Below are 20,076 nucleotides of genomic sequence, written 5' to 3' on the forward strand. Positions count from 1 at the left end.
TTACTTTTCCACGTCATAGCTTTCTGGTACAATAGCTGAATTACTGTAGTGAAGGAAAACAAAAACAGAAATTCACATATTTTAAGTAGCAGACAGTTGTCTCTTTGAACCATTTCTACTACTGGATTTATAATTTAAGGTTCAGGTCAAACACACACACACACATATACGTGAACACGCACACATATTAAAAGCATCAAAATCAATTCTATTGTAGATGAGTTTGTTTCTCAGAAAAGTAAGGAGTCCAAATAGAAAGCTAAGGATAAAATATATATTTAGTATGGATTTATAATTTCAGTATAAGGCAAAAATATTACAGCTACGAAATGACTCTAAAAATAATAAACTTTAAAAATAGGCTTTAAGATGAAAATGTTAGTAGAAATAAAAGAAACGTAATGATAAAAGGGTCAATCCATTAGGAAGATACAACAATTATAAACATCTGCACCTAATAACAGAGCCCTAAAATACATGAAAAAAAACTGATAGAAATTAAAGGAGAAACAGACGATTTGACAAGAATAGTTGAAGACTTCAATAACCCATTTTTAATAATGGATAGAAAAACTAGACAGAAGATCAACCAAAAAAATAGAAGGCTTGAACAATACTGTAAACCAAATAGACCTAAAGCCATTGTCATCAAGTCGATTCCAATTCTTAGCGACCATACAGACAAGAACAGAACTGCCCCGTAGGGTTTCCAAGGAGCACCTGGTAGATTTGAACTGCCAGCCTTTTGGTTAGTAGCCATAGCTCCTAACCACTACACCACCAGGGTATATAGAGTATATAGAATACTCTAACCAACACCACAGAACACACATTCTTCTCAAGCGCATACAGAACATCATCTAGGATAGATGACACACAGAGCTATAAAGCAAGTCTCAATTAATTTAAACTGATTTAAAACATACAAAGTATGCCCTCTGAACATGGAGACTGAAATTAGATACCAATAACAGAAGGACATTTAGGAAATTTACGAACATGGGGGAATTGAACAAAAGGGTCAAATAAGAAATCATAAGGGAAAGTACAAAATGTTTCCAGACAAATGAAAACGAAAGCCCAACATATTAAAACTTATGGGAAGCACCTAAAGCAGTAGCTAGAAAGAAATTTACAGCTGTAGACACTTATATTAAAAAAAGAAAGAACTCAAATTAAGAGCCTGATCTTCCATCTTACAGCACTAGAAAGAAAAAAAAGCCTAAAGCAAGCAGAGGAGGCGGGGCCAAGATGGCACAATAGGCAGATGCTTCCTGTCTTGTAATGAAGACACACAAAAAAAACAAGCGAGTCAGTTATATACGACAATCAAAGAACCCTAATCTTCAAAGACAAAGCTGAAGAATCGGACTGAGCAGCAGGTGGAAGGAGAGGCAATTCAAAAGCAGCAGGAAAGTACAGATCACGAGATTGCCAGCACCCTGCTAGCTGAGTCTACACAATGCACATGGGCTGAGGCAAGCACGACATCCAAAGACAAGCTCTATCACATCAGGTGCAGCCAAGCAGCAACAAATCTGCACATACCTCCAGAACCAAGCAGGAGCAACACCAAACCCGCAAAAGTTAAGTGCAAGCTTCTAACCTACAGCAGGGAGGCCAAATAACACCTCCACCTCCCCGAGTTTTACAGAGAAGTGCTTCCTTCCCCTCACCCGCCCCTCACCCTGCTCCGCTCCAACACCAGTCTAGCAGTATTCAACAACTGTCATGCCCCCTAAGCTGGGAACTCAGGGTGAGTCAGGGGGCCTGTTCCTTTGCCCAGCCACTAGCATAAGGGGTCCATAGACTTGCAGCACCCTTTCCCCCTGCTGAGACCTGCATGGGCTGATTCAACAATGCATGCCATCATTAGCATAAAATAGCAGAGCATACATCTGAAGCCCATTTTCAACTGTAGCAGCAAAGGGGGAGCTCCAGATTAATGACATTTGACACCACCCTACCCCTTAAGCAGGGTCCTCACCCAGCCACACCAGGGGCTTGAGGGCTGGCCGTACCACCCACTCCATCTAGCCATCCATGACAGCGGTCTGATAAGAGGTGCCTCCTAGATCCTCCAGTCAACAGCACCGGGTATCCAAAGACTGGCTGCGATAGTCCCCACTATGCACTCTAGGGGACAGGGACACACTCTCTACCCAGGCACCCAGGTGCAGCTGTCAGCCCCCTGCATTGCACCACACATAGCCCCCTACTGCAGCCAGATACCTGTGCCTGCTCCAAACACCCTTATGTAACCCTGCCTGTCTAAGACTGTAGTGAGAGTCTGCACCACACACTTAGTGACTGACAACCTGGACACCAGTGCCATACCCACACAAGAAAAGTAAATAGACTCCTAGGCTTCCACACCTAGTAGCTGCTCTAACCACTTGGAGACAAAATGTGAGAGCTTCATAGATGCCAATAACCAAAGTAGCTCACACACCCAGCCTACTTGAGCATATCAAAACAAACAAAACAAAAGGTTAGGACACAGTAAACGAACATATGATAAATAAATATAATTTATTGATGCCCTGGAGCAACAGTTAATATCAAATCTCATAAAGATGCAGGTCAAGATGGCTCCAGCAGGCTACCAAAATAAAGAACCAGGAAACCTTCTGGAGAAAGATAAGGTAATGGAACTACCTGAGAGAGAATTCAAAGAGATCAGGAAGGGAATCAGGCAAAGTTCAAGCCAAGGAACACACAGACAAAGTGATAGCGGAATTCAGGGGAAAAAAATGTAAAAGAACAAAAACACAAAATTAACAGGCTGTTAAAAACCACAGAGACAGTAACTAGAAATCAAAAAAATTAACAATAAAATTTCAGAATTAGACAATTCAATAGGAGGAGAATTGAGGCAACGGAAGTCAGAATTAGTGAGATTGAAGATAAATCCCTTGACACCAATTTGAGGAAAAATCAGAAAAAATAATTTTAAAAAATGAAGAAAATCTAAGAATTACGTGGGACTCTATCAAAAGGAAAAACCTACAAGTGATCAGAGTACCAGAACAAGGGGGGATTACAGAAAACACAGAATTGTTGAAGATTTGCTGGCACAAACTTTCCTGATATCATGAAAGATGAGAAGATATCTATCCAAGAGGCTCAATGAACACCACACAGGGTAGATTCCAAAAGAAAGTCACGAAGACACACCATAATCAAACTTGCCAAAACCAAAGACAAAGATAGAGTCTTGAGAGTCGCTAGGGAGAAACGAAAAGTCAACTACAAAGGAGAACCAATACGACTGAACTCTGACTACTCAGCAGAAACCATGTAGGCAAGAAGGCAATGGGATGACATACATAAAGCCTTGAAGGCAAAAACTGCCAGCCAAGAATTATATATCCAGCAAAACTGTCTCTCAAATACAATGGCGAAAGTAGGGCATTCCCAGATAAACAGAAGTTAATTTGTAAAAAACAAACCCAAATTACAAGAAATATTAAAGGGAGTCCTCCAGGTAGCGACCAACAATTTCAGACAAATATCCAAGACTAGAACACAGGACAGATCATTTAGTAAACAACTCAGGAAATTCACAAAAACAAATCAAAGCTGAAAGACAGAAAATATAGAAACAGAGATATCAATATGTAAATGATGACAATGTCAAAACAAAAAAAGAGGGAAAAAAAGTGTACTCATAGAATTTCCATATGGAGCCGAAGTTAAAGTGCTATCAAGAAATACAAGATTGGTTTAAACTTAGAAAAATAAAGGTAAATTTCAAGAAACACGAGAGAAGGTGACAAACCTATCCATCAAAATAAATAGAAGAAAAACAAGACTCAGCAAACACAAAATCAACAACAATGAAAAAGATGAAAAGAAAATACATAAAAAGAACTCAGCACAGAAAATTAAGTGGAACAAAGAAACTGTCAACAATCATCCAAAACTGGAAGCAACTATAATTTTCTTCAATACATGAGTAGATAAATAAAATGTGGCATATCCCTCCTTAGAATACTCTTCAGAGGTAAAAGTAACAAGTTATTAATTCACTTAACAACATAGATGAGCATTTTGCTAAGTAAAAGAAGCCAGGTTAAAAGGCTATCAAATGTATGATTACATCCATGTGATAGTCCAGAAAAGCCAAAACTAAGGAATGAAAAATAGATCAGAGGTTTCCAGGAGTTTAGGGAAGTGGGTATTTAATTAAAGCAATCACAGGAGGTTTTTTAGTTTGTGGAACTAATCTTATGGTATTAGGATGGTGGATACATGACTGTTTTTGTTTGTCAAAATCCATAGAACCTTAGTGAACAGAGAGTACACCTTAATGGAGGCAAAAAAAAAAAAAAAAAATCAACAAGGAGTTTGGGAATCCCAGGAAGGAATGCAACCTGAAAAAAAAAAATCTAACTCTATTAGAAATATATGACATAACCTCATTGAAGGGGTTAAGAAAAATAATTTCTGACTTAAATCAATTAGAAAATCTACATTTTGACCAGAAAAAATTAGAACCGAAGATAAAAGAAACTGTACATAAATACTGTACTCTAGTTGTTAAAGTCGTATCTCATGGAATATGGGTTAACAATTCCAAAACTACATGCATGTATACCCAGGTTGAATAAATAAGTAAATGGATAGTTGATGGTGGCATCCAGATTTCTCATTGATGGATAGCATAGTTACACATAGTCAAGGGGAGAAGACTAGAATCAACTATGTGCTGTTGGATTGAAACTGGAGACATCAGTATGAACTCATGTTTAAAAAAAAATAAACAAATACAAATGAATGAACACAAATTATTGTAGAAGTGATATACATGTATGTGTTAGTATACATCCATATGTTTTATATATCTTTCTACTCTGAGAGTCTAGATGTAATGACACCTCAGTAGCAAGGAACACACATAGCATCTAGATATCAGTTTCTAACACTACTCTCCAGTAAAAGAAACCAAGAACCTTGAAAAAGTGATTGATTCTAGGGCTGTGGTAAGGAATATACATAATGAGTCTGGAGCATCTTATAGTGCCAGAAAGTAAAGAATTGCTCAAAAAACAGAACATGTGGCATTTATTTGGTGACGGGCCTTTATGGCTTAAAGTATGAAAATACAGAAATAAACTTAAGTTATTTCCAAGTTTATAGAAAGCATCTGACGAGCACCACCTCATCCAGGTGATCAAGGTTAACATCAACAGTGATATACCTTGTTGATAGCATCTACCTTTGAAATGATGTGATGAGAATCCCATTTTTTCTCTGTGGTCTTTCTTCCTAAAACTTATGGTCCAGTACAACTAAGAAAGAAACATCAAGCAATCCTGAATTGAGAGACATTATACAAAATACATGACCACTATGCCTCGAAATTGTCAAGGTCATCAAAACAAGGAATTCCTCAAATTCATAGACCAGAGGAGGAGAGGGATAAACAATGATTAAATGTAGTCTAGTAGCTGGATGGGATCCTGGAACCAAAAAGATACTAGGGAAAAACTAGTGAAATACAGTAATGTGTGTGTAGTTAATAGCTTAGTTACTGTACCAATGTTATTTCCTTAGTTGTGACAGATGTACAAAGGTAGGGATGTAAGATGTTAGCAATAGGAGAGCCTGGGTGAAAGAGATACAGAAACTCTCTATCCTATCTTCACAACTTTTCTGTAAGTCTAATACCATTGTAATTTTTTTTTAAAATTAATAAAAGAAAAAATATGGAAAAACATTACTATGCAATCAATAAGAGAGTTGGAGTAGCCCTAGTAATATCAGACAAAATAGATATTAAGAAAAAAGAAATGCTACTGGAGACAAAGGAAGGTATTTTATAATTATAAAAGGGTGAAGTCACCAGGAATGGAGCCCTGGTAGTGTAAGGGTTAAGAGCTTGGCTGTTAACCAAAACGTCGGCAGTTTGAATTCACCAGCTACTCCTTGGAAACTCTATGGGGCAGTTATACTCTGTCCTATAGGATTGCTATGAGTCAGAATCAACTCAATGGCAATGAGTTTGTTTTGGGGTTTTTCATCAGGAATATGTAACAATTACATGGATATGCACAACTAACAACAAAGCCTCTGAGTACATAGAGAAAAGTGAGAGAACTGGAGGGGAAAACAGGCAATTCAATAATAATGGACAGAAATTTTAATGCATCCATCTCAAGAGCTGATAGAAAAATTACAAATTCAGAGAGAGTATAGAAGACTTAAGCAACACGACCAACTACCTAGAATTAATTGGCATCTATAGAATATTCCAATCAACCACAGAATACATATTTCTTTCAAGCACATTTGGAGCACTCTTCATTATAGATAATATTTTAGGATAGTAAAAATGAACAAACACAAACCTCTCAATAAATTTTAAATGATTTTCAATTAACAAGAATTGAAATCATATAAAGTATGTTCTATGATTATACCTAAATTAAATTAAATGTCAACAGAAAAAATATATATACATATGCCTATATTGGAAGAAGATAGGTATCAAAACAAATATCTCAGTGTTAACCTTAAGAAATGAGAAAAAAAAGAGCAAACTAATTCCAAAGCAAACAAAAGAAAGAAGATAATAAGGAAAAGAAATCAATGAAACAGAAAGCCAAGTAGCACTAGAGATAAAAATCATGAAGCTAATCAAAAAAAAAAAAAAATGAATCTTTCAGAAGATCAATGAAATCAACAATACCTCAATTAGATTAACCAAGAAAAAAGAGAGAAGACACAAATGAACAAATTGGGAAAGAAAGATGAGACTATGAAGTCTCATCATTAAGGACCTTAGATTAAAAGGGTTACAGAGAATACTATGAACCATATTAAACCAATTTTGATGAATGGACAAATTCCTAGAACACCAAACTTCCCAAAACTGACTCAAGAAGGCTAATAACAAGTAAAGACATTGAAATAATTTTTAAAAAGCCCAGAAACAGATGGTTTTCTGGTAATACCTTATGTCTTAATGTTTTGCACATATGCAGGTATCCACTTTGGAAAGTTTTAGAAATTGTGCATACATGCATTTTACACTTTTTTGTATGTTTGCTAAAATTTACACAGAGACAACATCAAGGTTTCAGTCTAAGCCACCACTTATTATCATGTGAAGACAGATCATTTGATATATTTTTTAACCTATTCCTGGTTATACATGTTAAAGGAATGCACAATACTTAAGATTATAAGTTTTTTAATTATTGTATAACCTTCAATAGGAATCTAGAGGATATTCATGTATAGGTAAAAACACACACACATTAGTAAATCAACATACATAAAGAACTCCTATAAAAGTAAAAATATAAACAAACTGACAGGGGAAAAAAGGTCAAATAGTATGGATCAAACATTTCTTTTCAGCAAAAACCAAAATGGCCAAGATGAAAATGAAAAGATCTGTAGCCTCATAAGTCAAAGAACTGTTGCCATTGAGTTGATTCCGAGTCATAGAGACCCTAAAGGACAGAGCAGAACTGCCCCATAGGGTTTCCAAGGAGCAGCTGGTGGATTGGAACAGTCGATCTTTTGGTTAGCAGCCATAACCCTTAACCACTGCACCTCCAGGGCTCCATAGTTCTTAGAAATAATACAAGTACTATAAAAATTAGATACAATTGCCTACTTCCTCCTCTTCCCTCATACACACACACTCACACACATAGATTGGATCCTTACCTGTTGTGAAATCTTGGGCTTAGATTTGGGTTGAATTGGCTTCCCAGGAAATTTTACATGATCACCCCTCATTTCCAGACCATGTTTGAAGCCAAACACATTATTTAGGCTCTTCCGAGTATCCTTCCTTAACTCTGGCAGCCTGGCTAGAACTTTCCTCATTTTTTGATGTCTACTATGCTTTTTTTTTTTTAATGCCACCCTCTAGAATGCCCCCAGTTTCCAAGTAATATAAAATATTCTTAGCATGTTCTTTTGTTAAATTCAATGGCTAATTTTCAGTGGTAAATTTCAGTGGAAGAACGGAAGTAAAAGTGACCCAGATCATCGTATTTTATAAGAAGATCCAATATTTTGGCTGTTAATTTTACAAAGCTTCACTAAGGCTGAGTGTGTCATGAAAAGACTGAAAGGGCATGATTGAGGAGGCCATCCAAAAAATAAAGAGACTTTTAAAAAGCTATTTGTAAAAACTAATAAATTTAACAAAGGGAAAAACACACAATCCAACTCTGTTTTAGGTGCCATCCAGTCCAACTCTATCTTACACTAAATATTCACTCGAGGCAGAGGTAATGATATTCCAGAGACAAAATTCTGTTACCTGTAGCACTGGGCAACAAGAGATTGGTTAATTCAATGGCTGGAAATAGGACATTGATAAGGATCAATCCTCGGTTGTCACCTCCAAGGAATTCCAAGTGAAGCCAGGTAGCTGGACTGATGGTTTTATACTAGCAATATCCTAAGTCAGCTGAGCTTTAAAGCCTTCTATAAAGTTAACTAAGAAAATACTATTTTTTCGGCAGCTTCATGAAAATGTTACTTGGGGAGTGAACAAAGATGATACACAGGAACCACATCAACTATATCTGAAGAAAGAGTGTCACTGTACCAAAAATAATTGGTTGGCATTCAACCATTTCAGGAGGTAGCATATGATCAAGAACTATGATACTGAAGGAAGAAGTCCAAGCTGCACTGAAGTCACTGGAGGAAAACAGGGCTCCAGGAGTTGATGGAATAATAATTGAGATACTTCAAGGAACTGGTACAATACTGAAAGCATTTACTCCCCTAAGTCAAGAAAGCTGGAAGACAGCCACCTGGCCAACCAACTGGAGAAGAGCCATATTTATGCTCACTCCAAAGAAAGACAAACAAATGGAACGCAGAAATTATTTACATCACATGCTAGTAAAATTTTGCAGAAAATAATTTAAAAATGACTGCAGCCATAAGTTGAAGGGAACTTCCATAAGTTCAAGGCAGATTTAGAAGAGACATGGAATGAGGGATATCATACCTGATGGCAGATGGATCTTCACCAAAAGCAGAGAACCCCAGAAAGATATTTGCCTACGTTTTATCAACTACACAAAGGTATTCAACTGTGTGGATCATAACAAACAATGGATAACGTGAAAAAGAATGGAAATTTCAGAACACTTAATTGTGCTCATGAGGACGCTGTATATGGATCAAGAGGCAGTCATCCAAACAGAAAGAGAAGATACTACATGGTTTAAAATTGGAAAAGGTGTGCAGTCCTTTCCCTTATTTATTCATTCTTTATGCTGATCAAATAATCTAAGAAGCTGGACTATAGGAAGAAAAATGCAGCATCAAGGTTGGAGGAAAAGGGAGGCAGGGCCAAGATGGCTGAAGCTACCACGGATCCCTCTTGCAACAAAGACTTGGAAAAACAAGTGAATCATTCACATACAATCTATGAACCCTGACCATCTAACAAAGATCTAAAGAGCTGACCTGAGTGACAGGGGAGCGAAAAGCCATGCCCTGAAGCAGCGACTGCTTCTGAAATCGGTGTCCCGTGTCACAGCCTTGAGCCCTCACGTTTCCCTGATGCCGAGTGGTGGGGCTGACTGTGGCTTACTTAGACGGAGCAAGCACGGGATGCAGCCCTAACCCCTAACCCCCTGGGGTAGCCTTGGTACAGACTCAGCCAGTGCAAGCAGGCTGCACACTGATGCAGCTGACAAGAGAACGAGCAACCATGGGGAAGCAGCGACTGTTTTCAGAGCCTGGAGCCAGCGTCCCACTCAGAAAACCTTGGTGCCGGGCTTTGCATTAAGTGCAGAGGAGCTGAGCACGGCTTTCTGAGACGGCACAAGCATGGAACGCAGCCCGAGGCCCCTGAAGTAACCTCGGGGGAAACCCAGCCAGTGCACGCAGGCAGCACAACGACGCACCTGACAGGAGGAGAAATCACCGGGAAGCAGTGACTGGTTTGGGAGCCTGAAGTGCAGTGTCCCAGCCAGGAAACCTTGGCACTGGGTTTTGGACTAGGAGCAGAGGAACTGACCATGGCTTCTGAAACAGCACAAGCACAGGACGCCGGCCTGACCCTCAGGGGCAATCTCAACCCAGCCAGCACACACAGGCTACATGCCCCTTGGTAATCTCAGATAAAACAGTCATCACCAAGCAAGATAAGTAACTTTGTCTGTATTGCTGGGGCTACTCTCTCCTATCTATCTGATCCCTCCCCTCCCTGCAGGCGGCTTCATTAACATTGGAAATTCTTGGGCCAGGGAGTGAAGTGCTCTGCAGGGTTTTTTTTTTTTTCTTAACCCATTCTCCTGGACTGAGAGAAGCAGCTACTAACAACCCAGGGTTAAAAAATCCTTCCCTGGATTCCCTAAACTGGAATAAAAATACAGAACCAGCTGCAGCTAAGCACAAGAGATCCACAGTCTTTGGCTTTCATCCCTACAGGGAACAAGGTGGCTATTATAATGCAAAGGCAATTCTGATAGAGATCTGACTATAATTGTTTTAGGGGAGCACTGGAAAAACAAGTTTTCCAGGTCTGACATCTCTACCTATTACACAGAGCCCTCACTGATCCACATTAGGGAACTGAGGGCTGAAGCTCCACCCAAACCACCTAGCCGCCTGCCAAAGGGGTCAGAGGATACTGACACCTACAAATCTTTAAAGGTACAAGTATTGGGTGCCTAAGGTACAGCTGTAGAGCCCACCCACCAAAGTGCTTTAGGAAAAGAGACACACCTACCTCACTGGCATGTGCGGGATGGCTGTTAGCATCCTGCCCTCCTTGGAATGTGACCCCCTGCCACTACTAGAATCTGGTGCACACAACTATCACCACTAGTCCTCTAAGTTAATAGGTGACAGTCTATACCACACACTTGGTGACCCAAAATCAGAACACCTTAGCTGATTCTATTCAAGAATAGTGAATGGACTCTTAGGCTTATATATTTGGTAACAGGCCAAACCAGCTGGTAATAGGGCATAAGTGATTCAAATGCTACAACAATCAAGACAGTGCAATCAAGTAGCCCATCTGGGTATACTGAAACAAAACAAAACAAGACTCAGTGAGCAAATATAAAATAAATCATTACAATATCTTATAGATGGCTTGGAGACAGCAGTCGATATCAAATCACATGAAGAAGCAGACCATGATTGCTTCTACAAATCCCCAAATTAAAGAATCAAAACCTTTCCCAAATGAACATACAATCCTGGAATTGCCAGATCCAGAATATAAAAAAAAACTAATTTACAGAATGCTTCAAGACATCAAGGATGACCTCAGAAATTAAATAAGGCAATCTACAGAAAAAGACAAAGAACACATTGATAAAGCAGCTGAAGAAATCAAAAAGATCATTCAAGAACATAGTGGAAAAATTAATAAGCTGCAAGAATCCATAGAGAGACAGCATTCAGAAATCCAAAAGATTAACAGTAAAATTACAGAATTAGACAACTCAACAGGAAGTCAGAGGAGCAGAATCGAGCAATTGGAATGCAGAGTGGGGGAGGGGGAGGATAAGGCAATTGACACCAATAGAGTTGAAGAAAAATCAGATAAAAGAACTTTTAAAAAATGAAGAAACCCTAAGAATCATGTGCACTCTATCAAGAAGAATAACTTGCATGTGATTGGAGTTCCAGAAGAGGAAGGGATAACAGAAAATACAAAGAGAATAGTTGAAGATCTGTTGGCAGAAAACTTCCCTGACATAATGAAAGACAAAAGGATATCTATCCAAGATGCTCATCGAACCCCATACAAGATTGATCCAAAAAGAAAATCACCAAGGCATATTATCAAACTTGCCAAAACCAAAGATAAAATTTTAAAAGCAGCCAGGGATAAAAGAAAAGTCACCTACAAAGGAGAATCAATAAGAATAAGTCCAGACTACTCAGCAGAAACCATGCAGGCAAGAAGGCAATGGAATGACATATAGAAAGCACTGAAGGAGAAAAACTGCCAGCCAAGAATCATTTATCCAGCAAAACTCTCTCTCAAATATGAAGGTGAAATTAAAACATTTACAAATAAACACAAGCTTAGAGAATTTGCAAAAACTAAACAAAACAAAACAAAAAAAAACCAAAGCTACAAGAATTACTAAAGGAAATTGTTTGGTCAGAAAATCAATAATATCAGATACCAACATGACACAAGGTCACAGAACAGAACATTCTGATATCAACTCGAATAGGGAAATCACAAAAACAGAATAAAATTAATTAAAAAAAAATGCTCAAAACAGGGAATCATTGAAGTCATTATGTAAAAGATTACAACAATCAAAAAGAGGGACTAAACACAGGAGGCATAGATCTTCCATATGGAGAGGAAAACAAGGTGATATAGAATGATACAAGTTAGGCTTTTACTTAGAAAAATAGGGGTAAACATTAAGGTAACCACAAAGAGGTCTAACAATTCCATAATTCAAAATAAAAACCAAGAAAAACATAACGACTCAGCAAACATAAAATCAACTACTATGAAAATGAGGAACACACATTTTAAAAATAAAAACTTCTCAGCAAAAAAAGGGGAAAAATGAAATTGTCAACAACACACACAAAAAGGCATCAAAATGGCAGCACTAAACTCATAAAAAAAATTTTTTTTTTTTTATAATTACGCTGAATGTACATGGACTAAATGCACCGATAAAGAGACAGAGAGTCTCAGACTGGATAAAGAAACACGATCCGTCTATATGCTGCCTACAAGAGACACACCTTAGACTTAGAGACACAAACAAACTAAAACTCAAAGGATGAAAAAAATATATCAAGCAAACAACAGTCAAAAAAGAGCAGGAGTGGCAATATTAATTTCTGAAAAAATAGACTTTAAAGTTAAATCCACCACTAAGGATAAAGAAGGATAATGATTAAAGGGACAATTTACCAGGAAGATAAAACCATATTAAATATTTACACACCCAATGACAGGGCTGCAAGATACATAAAACAAACTTTAACAGAACTGAAAAGTGAGATAGACACCTCCACAATTACAGTAGGAGACTTCAACACACCACTTTTGGGGAAGGATAGGACTTCCAGTAAGAAGCTCAATAGAGACATGGAAGATCTAATTGCTACAATCAACCAACTTGACCTCATAGACCTATACAGAACACTCTACCCAACAGCTGCAAACTATACTTTTTTTTTCCAGTGCACATGGAACATTCTCTAGGATAGATCACATATTAGAGATTAGGTCATAAAACAAACCTTTGCAGAATCCAAAACATCAAAATATTACAAAGCATCTTCTCAGACCACAAGGCCATAAAAGTAGAAATCAAGAACAGAAAAATCAGGGAAAAGAAATCAAATACTTGGAAACTGAACAATACCCTACTCAAAAAAGACTGGGTTATAGAAGACATTAAGGAGGGAATAAAGAGATTCATAGAATGCAACAAGACTGAAAACACTTCCTATCAAAACCTCTGGGACACAGCAAAAGCAGTGCTCAGAGGTCAGTTTATATCGATAAATGCACACACACACATAAAAAAGAGCCAAAATCAGAGAACTGTCCCTACAACTTGAACAAATAGAAAGCAAGCAACAAAAGAATCCGTCAGGCACCAGAAGAAAACAAATAATAAAAATTAGAGCAGAACTAAATGAATTAGAGAACAGAAAAACAATTGAAAGAATTAACAAAGCCAAAAGCTGGTTCTTCGAAAAAACTAACAAAATTGATAAACCATTGGCCAGACTGACTAAAGAAATACAGGAAAGGAAACAACCTGAATAAGAAATGAGATGGGCCATATCACAACAAGACCAACTGAAATTAAAAGAATCATATCAGATTACTACAAAAAAATTGTACTCTAAAAAATTTGAAAACCTAGAAGAAATGGATGAATTCCTAGAAACACACTACCTACCTAACGCAATCCGAAGTAAAAACCCAGAAGTAGAACAACTAAATAGACCCATAACAAAAAAAGAGATTGAAAAGGTAACCAAAAAACTCCCAACAAAAAAAAAGCCCTGACCTAGAAGGCTTCACTGCAGAGTTCTACCAAATTTTCAGAGAAGAATTAACACCACAACTACTAAAGGTATTTCAAAGCATAGAAAAGGACAGAATACGATCTAACTTATTCTATGAAGCCAGCATATCCCTGATTCCAAAGCCAGGTAAAGACACCACGAAAAAAGAAAATTACAGACCTATATCCCTTATGAACATAGATGCAAAAATCCTCAACAAAATTATAGCCAATAGAATTCAACAACATATCAAAAAAAAATAATCCACCATGACCAAGTGGGATTTGTACCAGGTATGCAAGGTTGGTTCAATATTAGAAAAACAATATAATCCACCATACAAATAAAACAAAAGACAAAAACCACATGATCTTATCAATTGACACAGAAAAGGCATTTGACAAAGTTCAACACCCATTCATGATAAAAACTCTCAGCAAAATAGGAATTGGAGGAAAATCCCTCAACATAATAAAGGGCATTTATACAAAGCCAACAGCCAACATCATCTGAAATGGAGAGAGCCTGAAAGCATTTCCTTTGAGAATGGGAACCAGACAAGGATGCCCTTTATCACCACTCTTATTCAACATCAAGTGAGAGGTCCTAGCCAGAGCAATTCAGACAAAGAAATAAAGCGCATCTGGATTGGCAAGGAAGAAGTAAAATTATCTCTATTTGCAGACGACATGATCTTATACACAGAAAATCCTAAGGAATCCTCCAAAAAACTACTGAAACTAATAGAAGAGTTTGGCAGAGTCTCAGGTTATAAGATAAACATACAAAAATCACTTGGATTCCTCTACATCAACAAAAAGAACATCGAAGAGGAAATCACCAAATCAATACCATTCACAGTAGCTCCCAAGAAGAGAAAATACTTAGGAATAAATCTTTCCAAAGATGTGAAAGACCTATACAAAGAAAACTGTAAAGTACTACTGCACAAAACTAAAAGGGGCTACATAAGTGGAAAAACATACCTTGCTCATGGATAGGAAGGCTTAACATAGTAAAAATGTCTATTCTACCAAAAGTCATCTATATGTACAATGCACTTCTGATCCAAATTTCAACGACATTTTTTAATGCGATGGAGAAACAAATCACCAACTTCATATGGAAGGGAAAGAAGCTCCGGATAAGTAAAGCATTACTGAAAACGAAGAACAAAGTGGGAGGCCTCACTCTACCTGATTTTAGAACCTATTATACAGCCACAGTAGTCAAAACAGCCTGGTACTGGTACAACAGCAGACACATAGACCAATGGAACAGAATTGAGAACCCAGATATAAATCTATCCACATATGAGCAGCTGATATTTGACAAAGGCCCAGTGTCAGTTAATTGGAGAAAAGATAAGTCTTTTTAACAAATGGTGCTGGCATAGCTGATATCCATCTGCAAAAAAATGAAACAGGACCCATGCCTCACACCACGCACAAAAACTAATTCCAAATGGATCAAAGACCTGAACATAAAGTCTAAAATGATAAAGATCACGGATGAAAAAATAGGGACAATGTTAGGAGCCCTAATACAAGGCATAAACAGAATACAAAACATTACTAAAAATGACGAAGAGAAACCAGATAACTAGGGGCTCCTAAAAATCAAACACCCATGCTTATCTAAAGACTTCACCAAACAGTAAAAAGACCACCTACAGACTGGGAAAAAATTTTCAGCCATGACATCTCTGACCAGCGCCTGATCTATGAAATCTATATGATTCTGCTAAAACTCAACCACAAAAAGAGAAATAATCCAATTAAAAATTGGGCAAAGGATATGAACACGCACTTCATTAAAGAAGATATTCAGGTGGCTAACAGATACATGAGGAAATGCTCTTGATTATTAGCCATTAGAGAAATGCAAATTAAAACTACAATGAGATTCCATCTCACTCCAACAAGGCTGGCATTAATCCAAAAAATACAAAATAATAAATGTTGGAGAGGCTGTGGAGAGATTGGAACACTTATATGCTGCTGGTGGGAATGTAAAATGGTACAACCACTTTGGAAATCGATCTGGTGTTTCCTTAAATAGCTAGAAATAGAACTACCATACGACCCAGAAATCCCACTCCTCGGAATATATCCTAGAGAAATAAGAGTCTTTACACAAGCAGATATATGCACACCTATGTTTATTGCAGCACTGTTTACAATAGCAAAAAGCTGGAAGCAACCAAGGTGTCCATCAACGGATGAATGGTTAAATAAATTGTGGTATATTCACACAATGGAATACTACGCATCGATAAAGAACAGTGAGGAATCTGTGAAACATTTCATAACATGGAGGAACCTGGAAGGCATTATGCTGAGCGAAATTAGTCAGAGGCAAAAGGACAAATATTGTATAAGACCACTATTATAAGATCTTGAGAAATAGTTTAAACTGAGAAGAACACATTCTTTTGTGGTTACGAAAGGGGAGGGGGAGGGAAGGTGGGAGAGGGTTATTTACTGATTAGATAGTAGATAAGAACTACTTTAGGTGAAGGGAAGGACAACACTCAATACAGGGAGGTCAGCACAACTGGACTAGAGCAAAAGCAAAGAAGTTTCTTGAATAAACTGAATGCTTCAAAGGTCAGCAGAGCAGGGGCAGGGATCTGGGGACTATGGGTTCAGGGGACATCTAAGTCAATAGGCAAAATAAATTCTATTAAGAAAACGTTCTGCATCCCACTTTGAAGTGTGGTGTCTGGGGTCTTAAACGCTAGCAAGTGGCCATCTAAGTTGCATCAATGAGTCTCAACCCATCTGGATCAAAGAAGAATGAAGAACACCAAGATCACAAGGTAATTATGAACCCAAGAGACACAAAGGGCTACATGAACTAGAGACTACATCATCCTGAGACCAGAAGAACTAGATGGTGCCCGGCCACAACTGATGACTGCCCTGACAGGGAGCACAACAGAGAACCCCTGAGGGAGCAGGAGAACAGTGAGATGCAGACCCCATATTCTCATAAAAAAAAAAAAAAAAAACAGACTTAATGGTCTGACTAAGACTAGAAGAATCCCGGCGGTCATGGTCCCCAAACCTTCTGTTGGCCCAGGACAGGAACCATTCCTGAAGCCAACTCATCAGACGTGGATTGGACTGGACAATGGTTTGGAGAAAGATGCTGATGAGCAGTGAGCTACTTGCATCAGGTGGACACTTGAGACTATGTTGGCATCTCCTGTCTGGAGGGGAGATAGGAGGGTAGAGGGGTTTAGAAACTGGCAAAATGGTCACGAAAAGGAGAGACTGGAAGGAGGAAGCAGCTGACTGATTAGTGGGAGAATAAGTGGGAGTATGGAGTAAGGTGTGTATAAGCTTATATGTGAGAGACTGACTTGATTTGTAAACTTTCACTTAAAGCACAATAAAAATTATTTAAAAAAAAATCAGTATCACATGAAAGCAGCTGTGAAGAAATCCAATGACATTTCACTGGGCAAATCTGCTGCAAAGGCCCCTTTAAAGTTTTATAAAGCAAAAATGTCACTTTGATAACAGATGTGCCTGACACACACCATGGTCTTTTCAATGGCTTCATATGCATGTGAAAATCTGACAATAAAAAAGAAGACTGAAAAAGAAGTAATGCGTTTAAATTGTGGTGTTGCTGGAGAATACGGACTATGCCATAGGCTAACACAAAAGCAAACAAATCAGTCTTAGAAGAAATATAACCAAGATGTTTCTTAGAAGCAAGGATGCCAAGACTTTGTTTCACTTACACTGGACACATCATCAGGAAAGATCAATCACTAGAAAAGGACACCACGTTTGGTGAAAAAGGTCAGTGAAAATGTGGGAAACCCTCAATGAGATGGACTCGCACATACCAGGGATCATGAAGATGGCCAGGATCAGACTGTTGCATCCTGTTATTCATTAAATATTTACGAGTAAAAGCTGACTCAAAGGCAACTAACAACAACAGGAATAACTATAACTAATGTTATAGTTATAAATTTATGACACTGCTGTAGGGTCAATACAATATAAACTCATAAATTATATTTACCCCTCATATTCTGCCTCCTCTCTGTTCCATGATTTTCTCATTTCATTCCGCTTCACGACCACAATGATGAAAATTATAAAAAAGGGCAGAAAAATGTAGAAACTCAGAATAAGCCAGTTCTGATGTGTACTGTAGTCTTTTTTAATAACAAAAATATCTAGAAAGGAAACATCAAACTCAGTGAGAATTTGCCAAGTATTTAAATTTATATTTCTTTACGATTTAATCTTCAATATAAAATATAACAATTAAAATTTTAATACATTACAAACTATTGTAGGAAAAATAAGTGGATATTTAAGCTCATAACCCAAAAAGTTCAAGGACACTTTTTCATAGATTTCCTATTTGTCTTTCATGGATGTTGTTGTTATGTGTTGTCAAGTCAGTTCCAACTAATAGTGACCCTGTGCACAACAGAACAAAACTCTGCCCAGACCCGCACCATTTTCACAATCGTTGTTATGCTTGAGCCCATTGTTGTAGCCACTGTGTCACTCCATCTCATTGAGGGTCTTTCTCTTTTTCACTGACCCTCCACTGTACCAAGCATGATGTCCTTCTCCAGGGACTGATCCCTCCTGATAACATGTCCAAAGTATGTGAGGGAAGTAGCCATCCTTGCTTCTAAGAAGCATTCTAAAGACTGTGATTAAAAGGCTTCAATTCTTCTTTTGTCTTCCCTATTCTTTGTCCAGCTTTCTCATGCATATGAGGCAATTGAAAACATCATGATCTGGCCCAGGCATACCTTAGTCTTCAAGGTGACATCTTTGCTTTTCAAAGAATTAAAGAGGTCCTTTGCAGCCGATTTGCCCAATGCAATGCATTGTTTGATTTCTTGGCTGCTGCTACCATGGGTGTTGATCACAGATTCAAGGAAAATGAAATCCTTGACAACTTTTATCTTTCCCCTGTATATCATGATGTTGCTTGCTGGTCCAGTTGTGAGTATTTTTGTTTTCTTTATGTTGAGGTCTATGCCACACTGAAGGTTGTAGTCTTTGATTTTCATCACTAAGTGCTTCATGTCTTCTCCACTTTCAGCAAGTTTGTGTCATCTGCAAAATGCAGATTGTCAATGAGTCTTCCTCCAATCCTGATGCTGCATTCTTCTTCATATAGTCCAGCTTCTTGGATTATTTGCTCAGCATACAGAATTGAATAGGTATGCTAAAAGGATACAACCTTGACACACACCTTTCCTGACCTTAAACCACACAGTATCCCCTCTGTTGGAACGACTGCCTCTGGATCTATGTATAGGTTCCTCATGAGTACTATTAAGTGTTCTGGAATTCCCATTCTTCACAATATTATGCATAATTTGTTATGATCCACACAGTCAAATGCCTTTGCATAGTTAATAAAACACAGGTAAACGTCTTTCTGGTATTCTCTGCCTTCAGCCAGCACCCATCCAACATCAGCAATAATACCTCTCGTTTCAAGTCTTCTTCTGAATCTGGCCTGAATTTCTGGCAGTTCCCTGTTGATATACTGCTGCAGCCACTTTTGAATGGTCTTCAGCAAAATTTTACTTGTGTGTGATATTAATGATATTGTTCTATAATTTCTGAAACTGTTGAATCACCTTTCTTTGGAATAGGCATAAATATGGATGTCTTCCAGTTGGTTGGCCAGGTAGCTGTCTTCAAATTTTTTGGCATATACGAGTGAGCACTTCCAGTGTTGCATCTGTTTATTGAAACATCTCAGTTGCTATTCTGTCAATTCCTGGAGCCTTGTTTTTCACGAATGCCTTCAGTGCAGCTTGGACCTCTTCCTTCAGTACCATAGTTATTGATCATACGCTACCTCCTGAAATGGTTGAACATCGACCAATTCTTTTTGGTACACTGACTCTGTGTATTACTTCCATTTTCTTTTGATGCCTCCTGTGTCGTCAATATTTTGCCCACTAACACATTTTTTTTTTAACACATTGCTGTCGAGTTGATTATGACTCATAGCAACCTTAAAGTACAGAGTACGGGTTCTAAGCATTTCTAAGGAGCA

The 20,076-nt window shown here is 37.9% G+C and overlaps 1 protein-coding gene across 1 annotated transcript in view; it reads right to left on the bottom strand.

The window, feature by feature from the left end:
• Positions 1-20,076, bottom strand: part of ADAM18 (ADAM metallopeptidase domain 18) — a 171,485-nt gene continuing 151,409 nt past the window's right edge. Inside the window, exons 21-22 of the mRNA XM_049865504.1 lie at positions 18,058-18,214; positions 1-43 (exon numbers count right to left, since the gene is read on the bottom strand). Of these exons, the coding sequence (XP_049721461.1) occupies positions 1-43; positions 18,058-18,214 (200 nt within the window). The remainder of the gene's footprint in view (positions 44-18,057; positions 18,215-20,076) is intronic.

Source organism: Elephas maximus, chromosome 22 (assembly GCF_024166365.1).
Source record: "Elephas maximus indicus isolate mEleMax1 chromosome 22, mEleMax1 primary haplotype, whole genome shotgun sequence".
In the NCBI taxonomy this organism is placed as follows: Eukaryota; Metazoa; Chordata; class Mammalia; order Proboscidea; family Elephantidae; genus Elephas; species Elephas maximus.